The 18,335-nt window shown below is 49.5% G+C and overlaps 1 protein-coding gene across 1 annotated transcript; it reads right to left on the reverse strand.

The window, feature by feature from the left end:
• Positions 1–14,907: 14,907 nt before the first annotated feature.
• Positions 14,908–18,237, reverse strand: LOC146187816 (uncharacterized). Its single transcript, XM_084603448.1, has 3 exons — positions 18,133–18,237; positions 17,251–17,378; positions 14,908–15,478 (listed from the first exon to the last, which is right to left on the reverse strand). The coding sequence occupies exons 1-3, from the start codon at positions 18,235–18,237 to the stop codon at positions 14,908–14,910; spliced, it is 804 nt and encodes a 267-aa protein (XP_084459574.1).
• Positions 18,238–18,335: the final 98 nt, after the last annotated feature.

Consider the following 18,335-nt stretch of genomic DNA (forward strand, 5'->3'; position numbering starts at 1 on the left):
ATGTCCGTTATTTCCGCGTCGATGATGATGATGATAATAATGCACCATCTAACGTGCAGTCGGGTAACTGAAGCTGAGATGTTATTGCTGTTTACATTTTTTTCCCGCGAGGTGCCTATTTTTCTAGCGTGCTCCGCACGCGGCAGCGTCGGAGTCGCATGCGGGAACGGAGGCATCAGCGTCGACGACACCCACTTCGAAACGTCAAAAATCTGACAATTCCGCATTGTCTACGACAAATTTTATCAATGAACTAAGCAGCGGTGAGTCTGAAGATGCTGCCTTATCGTCAGAATTCAGTTCTTACCCCGATGACAATGGAAACCAGCCCGGAACATTGGCGGCTACACTTTGCTGGCTTGTTTTGCATGCGTCTGGGACCGCTCTGATTTAGTTCACATACTCTGGATGTGTTGTTTGTGTTTCTGATTTTATTTATCTCATTCTCAGGGTGTCAAAATCATTTGGGCGCGATATCTTGCCTCCCGCAAAACAGGGAATGGCGTTCTGCCCAAGCAGGGAACCAGCATCCGTTTCGGCATGGCGGTCTGCAGCGGCCCTTGTTGATTGCTCATTTTGCATCAAGAACACTATTCAATACTGAACGTTTATTTTTTTACAGAGAGTGGCCAATACAATGCTCTGCAATTTTTATATATCGAAATAGTTTTAAAATTTTTCTTGCTTTATTTACAAGTGCATTTCTTCAAATGTTGCTCAATTTTTTTTTAGATCTGGTTGTGAGGAAATTATATTGTGTATTAAAACCAAAATTTTCGTATTAAACGTTATATGCCTAAAAAGAGAATCTATTCAGCTTTCGTTTCGTGTAATGTATAAAAATTTAGATATGATAGCTCTTACAGAACAAAAATATACTCAAACCTACAGAAAGCAGCCATATTGCCCACGGTTGGGCAAGAGTTAATTACCAACTCCTTAATTTGTGCCTCTAATTTTTCCGACATTTTATGAGTATGCAGTCATAAGAAGGTTATTTAGGAATTGGATGTACTTTACCACCCGACATAGATATAAAGTCGATTTTTGATCCCACCGTATCAACATGTCTGTGTGAAGTAGCCTACTTGACTGGGAATTGTGCTGAACGAAAACATTCGCATTTTACGATGAAGGCCTCAGAAGCGAAGAAAGAAGACTGCTGTTGATTGCCACCAGAACCTGCCGAGGTTGCACGAGCCACGACCAGGAGCCATCTTTGTTTTCTTCGCAGGGCGGCGCGCGATATTCGCGTTCCTGGCGCCACCCGAAAGGGCGCTACAAGGCCTAGAGTGGCAGTTCACATTGATTCCAATTCCTTTTTTTTTTTTCAACCAGCACTGCTTCCGATTCGGTTACTCATGTGAAACTCAACTATTCGAATTCACTACCGATCTCAGCCTAAACTTGGATTCTTCATTTCAGACTTGGGTCATGTATCGGGATTTCTCTAAAGCATTTGATTGTGTACCCCACCAACGTCTTCTAGCCAAACTTTTATGCGTGTGCCTTGATCTCCTGATATTAAATTGGATTCGCTGCTTCAAAACTGATCGCTCTCAATTCACTGTTATCGAAAATGACCATTCTCCCACAACAAAAGTCTTCTCTGGTGCTCGGTGCTCGGCTCACTTTTATTTTTAATCTTCATAAATGATCTTCCCTCCGACATTTCATCGACAATTCGTCTTTTCGAAGATGACTGCGTCCTGTACCGCGGCATAACTTCCAATAATGATCGGGAATTGCTCCAAAGCGACCTAAACCGAATTGAAAGCGGGTGTTCCACATGGCTAATGACACTCAACGTAACAAAGTGGAAATTCATGCATGTAACACGCAAATGAATTACCCTAAACAACGCGTATTCTCTGAATTCAACCAACCTGACCCAAGCTGAATCATACCTATATCTTGGAATCTATATCACGAACAACCTTATCTGGTCCGAGCACATCACAAAGATTGCTGCTGATACATCGAAAACACTCGGCTTTATCGGACGTCACCTTAGTTTTTCCCCTTCCTCCATTCGCAGCCTTGCCTACAAAACTTTTTCCCGTAGCAAACTAGAATTTGCATTCCCAATTTGGAACCCACATCAAGCCTATTTAATTAATAGCCTAGAAGCCGTCCAAAACCGGGCACCCCGCATTATTTCCTCCAACTATGACACCCGCTCTAGTATTACCAGTATAAAATTATCTGTAGACATTGAGCCTCTCGCGCAAAGGCGTAAAATTGCCCGTTTATTATTGCTCCATAAACTGTAGTATTGTTTTTCCTCACTTCAAGACTCCCTTTTGCTCCCTCCTCTCCGAACATCACGCCGTCATTTCAACTCTATGAGCCTTTTAAGACTTCATGGCTCCTGAATCGCATTTATTTTTATTTATTTATTTAAATATCCTAAGGGCCCAGCTGGGCATTACATAGGGGGGAGCATATAAAGAAAAATGGTTACATAAAATGACCATGGGTTCATGTCATGCATAATACACATACAGGAAAAACAATGATGAAAGAACAGTGTGATTTATAAAATTAGCTTAATATTGTGCATTGTGGGATGGTAAAGTAAGCTAAAAACCAAAAAAATATGTACATGTATCAAAGGAACACAGCCGGCAAATTCAAACAGACTGCAATGCTGCGCTAGATTCAAGAATTGTTAGTAACGACGAGCGGAAATATGATGTTTCGTCAATGGACACAATGCTGTCAGGTAAAGCATTCCACTCTTTTATAGCCAAGACTAATGGGGAATTCTGATGCTTGTTTGTGCGAGCAAAAACTGTTTGAATTTTATGTGCATGGCCTGTACGAGATGATGTGTGATGTGCTGCTATGATGCGCCTGCGCGCGAGAGATGAATTGATGTAGTACAGGGAGGGGAACAACGATAGGTGAAAGAATTTCTGTCGTATATCGAGGACCAGAAGACTTATGGATTGCTTTATTGCAGTTACGCTCTGGTATAGGGAGTACGACCATAGAATAAAGCGGGCTGCTTTATTTTGCGCAGATTCTATGGAGCTGGATAATGTACCTTGGTGGGGATGCCATACAACAAAACAATTATCTAAAGATGCTCGAATTAGAGATGTGTAAGCCTGTAGCTTGGTATCATGGTTAGCTAAGGATGGACGACGTTTGAGAAGGCCTAATTGTTTCAAAGATTTGCTATATTCTATGGGGCTATTCCAATTTAGGTCCGGGGAAAGAACAATGCCTAAGTATTCGAACGTTGATGTGCGCTCAATTATACTGTGAAATGTGGATTTAATAGTGTGGTCGAACGTCTAGCGCTGCCAGTAGGTCGGGCACAGCAGAATAGAATTGCCAGCCGAAGGGCACAGCTTCAGCGCGAGAGATGGGCGCCGGAGACAAGCGATGGTGATGGCGATGACGCAGCGTTGTTTGTTCTTTGTCTTCTTTACACTTCCCCCGCGTGAAGAAGTCGCCATCCTGGCGACTCACGGGGAAGAGACGACCAGAGGGTTGTAATACGGCTTGAGGCGTCTGACATGGGCAAACTCACGGCCGCGACGGCGGTGGTCGGAAGAAGGGGTGACTGGCTCGATTACCTAGTTTACAGGGGATGTGCGTTCCAAGACGCGATAAGGTCCATGGTTATTGGGTTCAAGTTTCCTGGGGGCAGGAACGCATAGCCAAGCGGAGCTGTCGGCCAGGAACGTCGAAGCAGGGGCATCGCTATCATGCTGATCTTTGCTATAGCCTTGAGTATTGGAGGTAAACGTGTGAGCTAGCTGACGGAATTCCTCGGCCTTCTTTACAATATCCGACAAAGCACTGTACTCAGAGGCATCTGGATTGTATGGCAAAATTGCGTCCAGAGTACAAGATGGGTCACGGCCGTAAAAGAGAAAGAAGGGCGAAAAACCAGTTGTTGCTTGGGTGGCGGTGTTGTATGCGAACGTTACGAATGGCAGTACCTGGTCCTAGTTGGACCTCCCAGAGTCTGATGCAACATCTGATGAGGACGTTTGTTTGTGGGTGGTATGGGGTTGTGGCACGATGTATCGATTTGCAAGATGACCAGAGCTCTTGCACTACTTCGAAAAAAAAAGAAACGACCTCTATCACTCAGTAGCTCCCGAGGGGCGCCATGTCGAAGAATGAAGTGGTGCAGAAAAAAATGGGCTACCTCTCGGGCTGTCGCCGCGGGAAGTGCAGCAGTCTCCGCGTAACGGGTCAGGTGGTCGACGGCGATGATGACCCATCAATTACCAGCGGCACTGCATGGTAGCGGACCATAAAGGTCGAATCCCACGCAATCAAACTGGCGAGCTGGACACGGTAAAGGCTGGGGAGGTCTACCGGGGCGGCGAGAAATCTTCCGTTGTTGACAGGCGGTAAAAGAGCAAATGTAGCGACGTAGGAGATTGTACATTCCCCGCCAGTAGTACCTCTGACGAATTCGATCAAAGGTTCTCAGGACGCCAGCATGAGCGCTTTGCGGGTCAGTATGATGGTGGGCACAAACATCGGAGCGGAGGTGGCGTGGAATGACAAGAAGCCATTTTCTGCCATCTGAGTTGTAGTTCCTTCGGTAGAAGAGGCCGTACCGAATGGTGAAATGGAAGGCCTGTCGGCGTAGTTCCCGAGGATGCGTAGACGCGGAAGTGGTACCAAGGAGATCTAGCAGGTTAGAAACCCAAGGATCTTGTCGTTGCTCAAAAGGCATATCCTCAATAGTAAGTGCTGTCAAGGATGCTTTAAGAGGGGATGATGGGTCAGGAGAGCGCACCGGTGACCGAGAAAGAGCATCGGAGTTAGTGCTTGCGGCCAGAGCGGTACACTACACGGATGTCGTATTTCTGAAGCCTGAGAGCCCTGCGCCCGAGACGGCCAGACGGATCCGTGAGAGATGCGAGCCAGCACTGAGCGTGATGATCCGTAACTACCTCGAAGGAGTGACCGTATAAGTGAGGGTGGAACTTCGGTATAGCCCACACGACAGCTAAGCATTCCTTTTCGGTAACGGAGTAATTGGACTCGGCTTTGGTAAGAGCACGGCTTGCGTAGGCGACAACCTATTCGGAGAAGCCAGGCTTGCACTGGGCGAGGACGGCGCCGAGGCCGACACCACTGGGATCGGTGTGAAGCTCTGTAAGTGCAGTAGGGTCGTAATGGCGAACGATTTGCGGTGACGTCAGAACATTGCGAAGCGTCGCCAATGCATCATCGCAGGCTGTCGACCAAGAGGAGAGGTTAGGGGTGCCTTTCAAGAGCTGTGTAAGGGGGGGGGGGCTATGATGGCTGCGAATATCCGAACAAAACGACGAAAGTACGAGCAGAGGCCTACAAAACTTCGCAGTTGTTTCAAAGTGGTTGGTTTCAGGAATTCAGCAACGGCGCGCAGCTTCTCAGGATCAGGCAGAACTCCATCTTTGCACACAACGTGTCCGAGTATTGTGAGCTGGCGTGCACCGAAGCGGCACTTTTTGAGGTTCATTTGAAGACCGGCGAGGGTTAGGCAGGTGAGGACCTGGCGAAGGCGAGTCAGGTGGGCAGGAAAATCGGTTGAAAAGATGACGATAACATCCAGGTAGCATAAACAGATGTTCCATTTCAGCCCGCGCAGTACAGTGTCCATCATTCTTTCAAATGTGGCTGGGGCGTTACAGAGTCCGAATGGCATAACGTTAAATTCGTTTAGTCCGTCTGGAGTAATAAAGGAGGTCTTAGCACGATCCGCCGCTGCCATGGGCACCTGCCAATACCGGGAGCACAAATCGAGTGAGGAAATGAATTCTGCTCCTTGCAAGCAATCTAGGGCATCGTCGATTTGTGGGAGGGGGTACACATTACGACGAGTAACTTTGTTGAGGCGGCGATAATCAACACAAAATCGTATTGAGCCATCTTTCTTAACTAAGAACATCTAACATCTTAACATCTTAACATCTAACATGAACTACAGGATTCTCTAATTACTCCGCGTTGGAGCATGTCATCGACTTGTTGGGCAATAACACAGCGCTCAGGAGGTGACACACGATACGGCCGCTGATGGAGAGGTGAGTGAGCGGCAGTGTCGATGAGGTTGGCAGCGAGCGTCGTGCGGCCTAAGGAAAATTGCGGGGTGTCGAAGGGGGAGCGGAATTGGTGTAGAAGGTCAAGAAGTTGCTCGCGGCGGCGCAGCTCTAGTGCGCTGTCCACGAAATGGTCACAAAGGTCCCGCTGTTGGAGTCAAGGCGCCAACTTGGCAAACAGAGAATGACGCAGGCGAACAGAAGGTCCACGGGCTCGATGCGGCCGAGGTACTCGATCAACATAGCAGGAGACGCAAGAGAATTGGCTACCAGAAGTGTGCAAGCGTCGTTGTTCATGTCAACCCTATTGCAAAAATCAGCGTCTCCCAGCGTCTTCTAGTGCGAAACCAGTAAGATTTTCGCGCTGGTTTTGCACTGGATCTGCTGCGCACGCTGGAGGTCTGCGATATTCACTGGAGCAGTAACGGGAAGACATTGGTTGCACTGATGCGATGGGAGAAAAACGCTGGGATTAGTTTTTTGACGCTGGGTGTGTCGCTGGCATCTGCAATGCACTGGGAGAAGCGCTGTATGTGCGCTGGGGCCGCACTGGTCCCAGTGCCCCAGTATAGCCGGTGCGGCCTGCGCCGTCAACCGGAGTAGCATCCCTCAGGGGCCAACAAGGCAACAGCGTACTCGCAGTCGACCATCGGGGCGCATATGAAAAATATGGTTCAAGCAAGCGCTTTTTGCCGTAAGTCGTTGCGCACCTGTAAGACAACAAAGGCAGTATCTTTTTTCTAGAGTTTCCATGTTTCGATAGGTCGTTTCGAGCGTTCCGAGAGAGACCACGACCGCCGCGCCTCTGATATCTCATGACACACTGACGATTAACGCACAACTAATACTGGAATTGAACAATGTGCGCTACCAAGCATAACAAACTTCACAGCTGATCTTAAGGGCACTCTAAAACAATGATTACTGCTAAAATGTTCAATGCGGGCTCAATCGCAGGTGGGCGTAGCCTGCACCACGGCCCAGTATAAACAGCAGAGAAAAAATAAAACGAGGAAGAGAGTAGTTTACCGAGCGATGGGCCCATGAGAGAAAAAACAACATAAAGTCCTTGCAAGCATAATATTGTGCCATATATTCCCTGCATCGCTGGACGTAAAAGAAGACAACGGTCAGAAGAAGTGACACAGAAGACGACAAAGTGGCAGCAGCGTTTAGTGCTAGAAGAAGGTTAACGCTGCTGTGATTCTGTGCTTTGTGTACTGCGTCATCCTGGACTAACCTTCGTGCACTAACCTTGCCACGTATCATCTTGGTGGAGGTGACCAAAGATCCCCGTGTGCACACATAAATCCATTTAAGCAGCCGAAAGCTGGATTTGCGCAGCGGGCGCCACCTACCCTGGATCACAAGGTCAACAACGGCCACTATGACCTCTGAGGCAGCTCCTACCACCACAACAACATCGGCGCAACCACTTGTCATCACAAAAATCCGCCACCCTCCCATCTGCAACGGCGAAGACAAGACAGATGTTGACGACTGGCTGGATGAATACGAGCGATGCAGCCGGAACAATCATTGGGACGCGACCATCATGCTGGCCAATCTGGTATTCTATTTGGCGGGAACCGCTAGCACATGGTTTCAAAATCACGAGCACGAGATGGTGACCTGGGAAATTTACAAGCAAAAGCTTCACGACTTGTTCGGGAAGCCCATTGGACGGGCTCCCGCCGCCAAAACCAAAACCGAACTTTCGTCTCGCGCCCAATCCACCCCGAAATCCTACCTGGCCTACATTCATGACTTGCTCGCGTTGTGTCGCAAGGCGAACAGCTCCATGTTGGAAAGTGAAAAGGTAGGGCACATCCTAAAGGGCATCGCAGATGACGCGTTCAACATCCTCTTCTGCATGGATTGCTCTACCGTCGAGTCGGTGCTTCAAGTTTGCCGACGATTCGAGCAGGCTAAACAACGACGCCTGGTACATCGCTTTGAGCGCCTTCCGAACATGGCAGCCACATCATCTTGTGATGATCTGGCTCCTCTGCAACAGCCTTCTCAGTCCGCAACAATGACTCTGATCGTCAGGCGAGAACTCGAGGCATTAGCTCCTGCACCATTCCCGTCTCCAGTGCCTGACACCATGGCCATGATACAGGCTGTTGTCCGACAGGAACTTGCCCTCCTCCAACCCCGTACCGCCCTCGTGACCATCGTATCCTGTTCCTGTAGTGGCTGCTGCAACCACTAGCCATGCTCCCCCACGTCGCTACGTTAATCGCAATCCTGCAGAGTGGCGCACCTCAGATGACAGGCCAATTTGTTTTATTTGCTGTCGAGCCGGCCACACTTCCTGTTATTGCCGCAGTCGCAACTTCCCCACACCTCGTTCCTATTACAACGCTGACCATCGGTACTACTACAGACCTCGACGATTCCCTGCCCAACCTGAACAGCTCTGCCCCGCATATGATGGACCTGGACACTTCCCTGCTCACCCAGATGAACCTCACACCGAAGCTGTCTCAAATGTCCGTCACTCCAGCCGATCTCTATCTCCACGGTCTCGTCGATCTCGTTCACCGCTACCTCGTCGCAACTCCTCCCCATCATACGCCGGCGCCCACTCGGGAAACTAGCGAGTGCAGCGCCCGGGAGTGACGCTGCATTACCGACCCTGACCGTCTACTCGGAACTGACCCTCGCACCCAGACGTAACCTCATTGACATTTTTGTAGACGGAGTCTCAGTTTCTGCCCTTATTGACACTGGCGCCCACATTTCCGTCCTCAGTTCCTCGCTCCGTCAACGCCTCAACAAAGCCTTCACACCCGCTTCCTCATCTACTGTTCGTGTTGCTGACGGTAATACAGCTACTGTGATCGGTATGTGTACTGCGAGAATTACCATTGCCGACCGCCATATCCCTGTCCTATTTACAGTCCTCACCAGTTGTCCTCACGACGTTATATTAGGACTCCACTTTTTAACTGCACATTCCGCGCTCATTGACTGTTCTTCTGGACTGCTTTATATGGACCTGCCAATCTGTCCTGACAAACAGGCTTCTGATACTTCAACGCTCCGTCTCCGCTCCTCTACATTTACTCGTCTGCCACCAGAAGCTGCAGTGTATGTGCTCATGTCGCCTTTCCCCTCCGTTCCTGATGGCGACTACGTTGTTTGCCCCATAACCGACGTGACACTGCAGCGTAGAATCGCTCTCCCTCATAACATCGTGCACGTAGAAAATAACAACGCTTATATTCCAGTCTTGAACTTCGGCCTTTTTGTGCACGTTCTTCCTGAGGGCATTACTCTCGCCGAACTGACCCCACGGTCTGACGTCTCAGTTGCCGCTCTTTTGCCTGACCCTACTGCTAAAGTGTCGACACGACCTGAACCGTTCCCATCTCTGGAGGCCCGCATATCAGGAATGGTTGCATCTAATTTGCGTCCTGATCGTGCTACAGCACTTATGAGGCTTCTGAATTCGTGCAGCGATATTTTCGATTTTGTTGACCGCCCCTTAAGACAAACGTCCCTCGTTACACATCGTATCGACACCGGAGACGCCCGCCCAATCCACCGAAGACCTTGTCGAGTCGCCATTTCTGAACGACGCGTCATACAAGATGAAGTGGACAAGATGTTAGCAAAAAACATTATAGAGCCTTCTAGCAGTCCCAGGGCGTCGCCTGTCGTGCTTGTTAAAAAGAAGGACAATACCTGGAGATTCTGCGTTGATTACCGACACCTCAACAAAATGACAAAGAAAGACGTTTACCGCTCACCAGGATAGATGATGCCCTCGACTGCTTACACGTTGCCAGCTATTTCTCTTCCATTGATCTTCGGTCCGGTTATTGGCAGATCGCAGTCGACGAACGGGACCGAGAGAAGACCGCCTTCGTCACTCCCGATGGCCTGTATCAATTCAAGGTGATGCCTTTCGGCTTGTGTAATGCGCCCGCAACATTCGAGCGCATGATGGATTCTCTCCTGCGCGGCTTGAAATGGACGACGTGCTTGTGTTATCTCGATGACGTCATTGTATTTTCTTCTACATTCGACAGCCATCTCCATCGGCTTGATGCCATTCTTGGCGTCTTCCGAAGAGCTGGCCTTCAGCTGAACTCGAAGAAATGTAGCTTCGGCCGACGTGAACTCAAGGTGCTCGGTCACGTGGTCGACGCCCGTGGCGGTCAGCCCGATCCAGACAAAATACGTGCTGTAAGTGCATTTCCTAGACCACGTTGTACCCGTGACGTGCGTAGTTTTCTTGGGCTTTGCTCCTATTTTCGGCGGTTTGTACCTAACTTTGCGGAGACGGCTCGTCCACTCACCAATCTTTTGAAGAACGACGCTCCATTTTTCTGGGACCAAGAACAATCCCAAGCCTTTTCTGCGCTCATTGCAGCCCTCACCAACCCGCCCGCCCTGGCACACTTCAATCCTTCTGCACCAACGGAGGTACGCACCGACGCCAGTGGTCACGGTATTGGTGCCATACTCGCCCAGCAGCAGATGGGTCGCACTCGCGTCATTGCTTATGCCAGTCGCCTCCTTTCTGCGGCTGAACGAAATTACTCGATCACAGAACGTGACTGCTTAGCTCTCGTGTGGGCCATTACAAAGTTTCGCCCTTACTTGTTCGGCCGCCCGTTCTCCTTCATCACCGACCACCATGCTTTATGCTGGCTTTCTACGCTGAAGGTCCCTACTGGTAGCCTAGGTCGTTGGGCCCTCCGCCTTCAGGAATACACTTTTTCTGTCATCCACAAGTCTGGCCGGCTGCACGCTGACGCCGATTGCCTGTCCCGCAACCCGGTAGATCCCCCACCTGCGAGCGAGTGCGACGATGACACATATCTGTTGGCCATCTCTGACCTTTCAAACATTCGCCATGAGCAGCGCTTAGATCCGAAGCTTTGCAGCATAATCAATCGCCTCAGCACTGAACACCTTGATGCTACCCTTCCTCTGTTTGTGTTCAACAACGGCACCTTATACCGACGGAATATGCGACCAGATGGCGCCGAGCTTCTGCTCGTAGTCCCCGAACACCTGCGTACCACCGTTCTTCAACAGCTGCACGACGCACCTACAGCGGGTCATCTTGGCGTATCTCGTACGTACGATAGCGTCCGCCGCCGCTTTTTTTGGCCAGGTCTCTATCTCTCTGTTCGGCGTTACGTTGCTTCTTGTGACCGGTGTCAGCGACGGAAGAAGCCCTCGGCTATGCCTGCTGGATCCCTGCAGCCGATCGACATCCCAGTAGACCCATTTTCCCGAGTTGGCCTTGACCTCCTCGGGCCTTTCCCACTTTCTGCGTCAGGGAATAAATGGATTGCAGTGGCCACGGATTATACTACGCGCTACGCTGTCATCCGAGCGATACCCACCAGCTATGTAACTGATGTGGCTGCCTTTCTTTCCACGACGTCATCCTGCTCCATGGTGCTCCACGCCAGCTGCTCACTGACCGTTGCCGTTGCTTTCTTGCTCGAATAGTCGATGAAATTCTTCGGTACCGCTCCATTAAGCACTATTTTACCACCGCTTACCATCCACAAACGAACGGCCTCACCGAACGCCTGTCTATGTATGTGTCGGATGATCACCGTGACTGGGATATTATCTGCCGTTTGTAACGTTCGCGTACAATTCCTCTCGTCACGACACAATGGGATACTCACCGTTTTATCTTCTATAAGGCCGCGACCCTCCCCTTCCTTTTGACAGCGTATTGCCTCCCACCGCTAACGCCAGTTGCTACGTTCGTGACGCCATCTCCCGAGCTGACGCAGCCCGTGTTATTGCTCGCAAACGACTGGCCTCCTCCCAAAATTCTCAAAAACGGTGCCATGACTCTCGCCACCGGGATGTCCACTACTCTCCGGGCTCTCTCGTCTTGCTCTGGACTCCCGCTCGTAAAGTTGGGCTGCGTGAGAAGCTCTTGCCACGCTACGCAGGACCCTACCGTGTTTTACGGCCAGTCACTCCTGTGACATACGAAGTCGCCCCTGTACATCCGCCGCGACAGTCCTCTATGCCACGCACCGAGATTGTTCATGTCGCCAGAATGAAGCCGTACTACCCCTCCAGTAGTTCGTCTTAGTGCGCACCGGGACTGTGTTTTTCATGGGGGGGTAAATGTGACATATATGCCCTGCATCTCTGGATGTAAAAGAAGACAACGATCAGAAGAAGTGACACAGAAGACGACAAAGTGGCAGCAACGTTTAGTGCTAGAAGAAGGTTAACGCTGCTGTGATTCTGTGCTTTGTGTGCTGCGTCATCCTGGACTAACCTTCGTGCACTAACCTTGCCACGTATCAATATTTTGCGTGTTTCTTAGCTTTTGCGCTCCTTCTTACTCTGCGTACATCGCAACGCTTCCCGAAATGTTTACATACAAATAAGGTTTAGTTAAACGCAAAATAGTGTCGTCGCTGCTGCGCTTGCCAGTATTGAAGCTTGGTCGCACTTTTTTCCTTGAAGGTTTGTACTAAAGATCCGTGTTCAGCGAAAATTACGCCAACGGTAGCAGAGCGCCACCGAAGAGCCGGCGTTGGTAAATTTGCCAGCGATGTCAAAATCCAGATGTTAAATAGATTCCAGTGCGCAAAATAGCGTGCATAGGCACCCAGAACATTAGTTGCAAGTCGCGAGAGAAGGCAGCAGGCTCCAATGATCAAGAAGTTGCAATTGTTAGAGAGACAGCAATAACTAGTGAACGCTTCACCGATCAGCTGCGCTCGCGACCGAAGATGTTGATCCGCGCGGAGTTTGCGGATGGCGGGGCGACCAAAGACCTTGGAAAATTTGGTCTTGAAATTAACCCAGTTGGTAAAGTCCGACTTGTGGTTTCGACACCACAAATTAGCTACGTCGCTCATTGTCGAGCTTATGATTGTCGTCCCAGGTATTGTGACGGCTGACCCGTTCGTAAGCGGACACAATCGTCGACGTCGTCATCGCTGCTTCCACTGAAGGGAGCGGGGTCCCGTTGACGAAGGGCACCTGTGCAGGTGACGGACGGAGCTAGGTGCAATGAGGTCGGCTTCGTTATTGGGGCAGTCAACGTTCTGCTGCGAAGTTCCACGGCATGATGGGTACAGGGAACCTCAGATTGAGCTCCACCAAGTGAAATGTGGATTTAATAGTTTGGTCGAACGTCTAGCGCTGCCAGTAGTTCGGGCACAGCAGGATAGAATTGCCAGCTGCAGCGGACAGCTTCAGCGCGAGAGATGGTCGCCGGAGACAAGCGATGGCGATGCCGCAGCGTTTTCTGTTCTTTGTATTCCTTACAACTGTTATTTATAACAGTTTTTATATTATAGTTATTTATAACGTAACAACATACTGGTTTACTAGAGTTTTAAAAAGTGCCGAGAAAGCAATGTGTTTGGTTTTATCGGTGTCCATTTTCATCTGTCAAAGAACGCACCAATTACGTAACCTATCTAGATCTGTTTTCAAGGCAACGACATCGTTAGGATTAGCTATTTTCATATAGATAATACAATCGTCCGCAAAAAGACGTATGGAGGAGCTAATGTCTGTCGCAATGTCATTATATAAATTAAGAACAGAAGTGGGCCTTGCAGTACACCTGATTTAACATGTTTGTATTAAGATATGTTATTCGAGGATGCAGATTGTTGCCTGTTTGCTAAAAAATCTTGTATCCACTTTGTAGTACTATGCTCAAGTTGCAAGTTACGTACCTTTTTGAGGAGGCGCTTGTGCGCTACTCGGTCAAATGCTTTAGAAAAGTAAATAAATATTGCGTCAATGAACAAGACGCTATGAACTGTAAGATGGAGATCCGTAACTAATTCAAATAATTGGGTTTGACATGTATGCCGGTACCGAAACCATGCTGATTTTCAAGCAGCAGGTCATATGTATTTAAATGTTCCATAATGTGGGTAAATATAATATTATATGTTGCAGTAATTTGCAGTACACTGATGTCAGAGAAATTGGTCGATAGTTAGGATCAGTAATGTCTCCAGACTTAAATATCTGTATAATGTGCGCTGTTCTCCAAGTGTTTAGAACACAGCTACTGTTGAGAGATTGCTTGAAGAAAAGTGATAATATTGCCGACGTGTGGGAGGTTAGCCTCAGAAGTGTAGTCCTTATGCTATCAGGACCGGGGATATAGTTTATTGGAAACATATCAATCGCACGAAGAACCCCCTTTGTTGTGATAGGGAAAGGATTACAATGACAAGCAATGAATGAATCAGGAAGCTGAATGTACCCGGGGATTGGTGACTCGTCTGTAAATACTTTACTGAAAGGATAATTTAACTGCTCCGCGCAAGCTTCTATGGGGACCAAAATTCCATTTACGTCCTTTCATGATATTAACTCGCTTGTTTCTCTAGAATTAATAACGCGCCAAAATTTTTGGGGGTTTGTTTTTAACAGGTTTGAAAGCGTATGAATGAAAAAGTAATCTTTTGCTTCTTTTATGCTTTTTCAGCAACAGCTAACCGTTCCTTATACCTTCATTCGTGCCTCGTGTCTTTGAAAAATGGAATTCATTACCCGAATGTATTGTAACTTAACAAGATGCTTCTAAATTCCGGCAAATGCTGTCTTTACACTACAATCCTAATGTGGTAACTGTTGCCTTTCCGTTTTGTCATTGTATGATTCACTGTACCTGTCTGCTTGATTGATACGCACGTATTTTTTTCCCTTTTTTTCTTTGCATTGAAGTCTACCTTACATCGATTTGTTTCACCCATTTTGTTTAAAATGTCATATCGTATTCAGATATTCCGATGCCTCCCCCCTTATGTAATACCCCTCGTAGGGGTCTTTAAGGTTCAATAAATGATGATGATGATGAGGCCCGAAGATTTCACTGGAGCAGGAGGCTAGGCGGCGATGCGAGACTGTCCAGTGCGGTCTCCATGTTAGCCGGCTTAAGGCTGACGGTCTCTGCCCGGCCATTCTGTAGGGGGGTAGCGGTTTTCGGAGTGCGATAGAGAACGCAGAAAGGCACTTCGTAGACCGTTGCTAGTGTAGCTCGGACAGCATCGCGGCGCACAAAAACGGGGGTCGAAGTGGGAAGGTCAGGGGGCACAAAATTGGTATGGTGGCGAGACGGACGCGCTGGAGTAGGCCCGAGGTCTTTAACGCAGTCCAACAGGCGTTGAAGGAATTCTTGGGGCTGGGCTGGGAGCTGCTGTGATGTAAAGAAGTCTTCTGGAAGACGCAGAGCACTACCATACACCAGCTCTGCAGCTGAGCACTGTACGTCTTCCCGGATGACGGCCTGTAGACCAAGGAGCACAAAGGGTAAGTAGTCGACCAAGATGGCGCAATTGAGGCGAACAGCTAGGGCGGCCTTGAATTGGCGGTGAAGGTGTTCCATCATGGCGTTGGCACACGGGTGATATGAATGGCACTGCTGGGCGCCGAGAATACGACTAAGGGATGCAAACAGGGAGGACTAAAACTTGCGGCCATGGTCGGTTGTCACGGTGCCAGGACAACCAAATCGAGATACCCACGCAGAAATAAAGGTGCGCGAAACAGTCTCCACGGCGATGTCAGGAATGGTGACTGCCTCCGGCCAGCGAGTGAAGCGGTCTATTATGGTCAGGATATAACGGTAGCCTCGAGACACGGGTAGAGGGCCCACGATGTTGAAATGCACATGTTCGAAATCGATGGTCGAAATGACGGCTAGATAGTAGGAAGGCCTGGGAAGGCGTCTTGGTATGACGGTAGACCTTAGTCGTCTGGCACGATAGACACAGGTGCGTCCGATTGCGCACATCAGCCAAGGCAGAAAGCTTGGCTCCAAGTGCGCACATCAGCGTTGCTTTCGGGCCAAACATAGCGCTGGGTGTGAAATCACTGAATAGCCCGAATGCCTGGGTGGCATATTTCATGTAGAGAATGGAAGATGGGGCGACATAGCGAAGCGGAAACAAAAGGGCGGGGGGAAAGTTCTGTCGACAAATCGTACTACAAGGGCTCAGGCGAGCAGGGATGGGACACAAGCTGTAGTAGGAGGAAACGGGGGTTCTCTCGAAATGTGGCGAGCTCACCTTCATTCCTCCGGACGGAAGAGTATGCGGCCGAGTAGATGGTGCGAGGTGCAGTGTTGAGTGTTAAGTTGAGGACAACGCAGAGGGCTATCGAAAGAAAAATGGTAGGGATAACGTTAAGAGACAGGAAAAATGCGAGTGGGTCAGAGAAATAACTCAAGTCACTGACATTCTAGTGGAACTCAAGAAGAATAAATGGGCATGTTCAGGACATGTAGCGCTAATAAATATGGATAACCGATGGTCGCTTAGGATAACAAACTGGATACCAAGGGAAGGAAAACGTAGCAGAGGGCGGCAGAGAGTTAGGTGGGCGGATGAGGTTAAGAAGTTCGCATAGGTCATGCGGATACAGCTAGCATAGGACCGGGTTAATTGCAGGAATATGGGAGAGGCCTTCGCCCTGCAGTGGGTATAGTCAGGCTGAGAGAGGGCATCAGCGGCAGTGTTGGTAGCACCTTGCACATAGCGAATGTTGGTAGTAAACTCCCAGATATAAGCGAGTTGGCGGAGTTCGCGTGAGACGTACTTCGAGGAGTTGGTGCGGAATACATACGCCAGAGGCTTACAATTGGTCAGCACGTGAAACTGGCATCCTTCTACAAAGTGTCGAAAGTGCTGTATCGCGGAGTAGATGGCCAGTAGCTCCTGCCAAAGACACTGTAGCGGGACTCAGCAGGGAGTAGCTTCCGAGAGTAAAAAGACAATGGTCTTCACTCGGAGTTAATGCACTGCTGTAAGACGGCTCCCACGGCTACGCTGCTGGCATCCACCATCAATCTCGTAGGGGCGTTACTGCGCGGATGTACCAGACGCATGGGATTCGCGACTGCTTGTTCTGCGGCAAAATAGGCGGCCCGGGCTTCTGGGGACCAAGCAATGGCGGAGGAAGGGCCAGCGGTTTACCGGCGGAGGTCAGTGAGCGGGCACAGCAGCTATTCACAGTAGGCGATGAAGCGCCTGGAAAAATTTACCAGAGCCACGGATTACCGTAAGCGGCCCTGTGTTGTAGACTGCGAATAATTCTTGATGACCTGGATGGTGGGCTCGTGAGGGCGGATACCCTCTGAGGATATGTGATGACCCAAGAACTAGAGCTCAGAGACATCAAAAACACACTTGGAGATGTTTACAACCACGCGTACTGCTGTAGACGCTTGAACAGAGCACGTAGGTGTTGCTCGCAATCTTCAGGCGTAGGGTTGGCGATGAGGACGTCATCTAGCGACTTGAAGACAGACAGCAGGCCCCGCGAGACCTCAGCCATGAATAGCTGGAAGGTTTGAGCCGAATTGCATAGTTCAAAAGGCATGCGCACATACTCAAACAAACCTAAGGGCGTCATAATGGCAGTCTTCGGTATGTCGGCGGGTTCGATCAGAATTTGTTGATACGCCTTCACCAGATCAACTTTGCTAAAAAATGATAAAGGTTCAGCGCTGCTGAACCGAATATGGAACGAGAGCATAGCCGTGGGTGACCTGCGCGTTCTTCTCCTTTTTCTCCCCCAGCCCACATTTAAAGCCCCGCTTTAACCAAGCTGTATAAACGCCTATAGGGGTAACATGAATTCCACGGTCCTGGCAGGCTGATTCTGACATAATCGTCCCATGTGAAATGAGAGACTCAATCTGGAACCGACTGCGAGGGAACCACGGACATGGACACGGCACACAGCGACGAGCGGTTAGACCTGGCGAGCAGTTAGACCTGGCGCAGTATTGCGTTCGCAATAGCATGGTGCAGCCGGCGAGGCGCGATCGACGTAGTCCTCCAGGACTAAGTGGATAGCTGTCGTAGACAGTCTTGGCAATTAACGCTTGATAGTTGCCACAGGGACGCCAGTCACCGGGATCCCGCTTGGGTACTAGTTGCAGCGGAGATGCCCACGCGCTGGACGACGGACGTAAAATGCCAAGCTGCAGTATGTGGTCGAACTCACGTTTGGAAATATCGAGATGGTCTCTAAACAAGCGGCGTGGTTGAGCAGCTGTGGGTGTACCCCAAGTGATGATGTGATATGTCACCGTATGTTTCGGCGCCTGAGTGAGGTTGCCTGTATTGGTCAGCTCCAGGAACTCCTCCAGCACTTTCTCGAACTTGGAGGAAGGCATCAGCGTGTGGATGCTCATGGGAGCAAGGTCGGCCAAGACCCCCGAGATGGAGAGATGAGTCAGACCGTGGGTAAGGCGACGACACCACACGCTGACGTCCAAGTCAAAGTATGACA

This window comes from Amblyomma maculatum, chromosome 5 (genome assembly GCF_055883805.1).
Source record: "Amblyomma maculatum isolate TAMU_Amacu chromosome 5, ASM5588380v1, whole genome shotgun sequence".
Lineage (NCBI taxonomy): Eukaryota > Metazoa > Arthropoda > Arachnida > Ixodida > Ixodidae > Amblyomma > Amblyomma maculatum.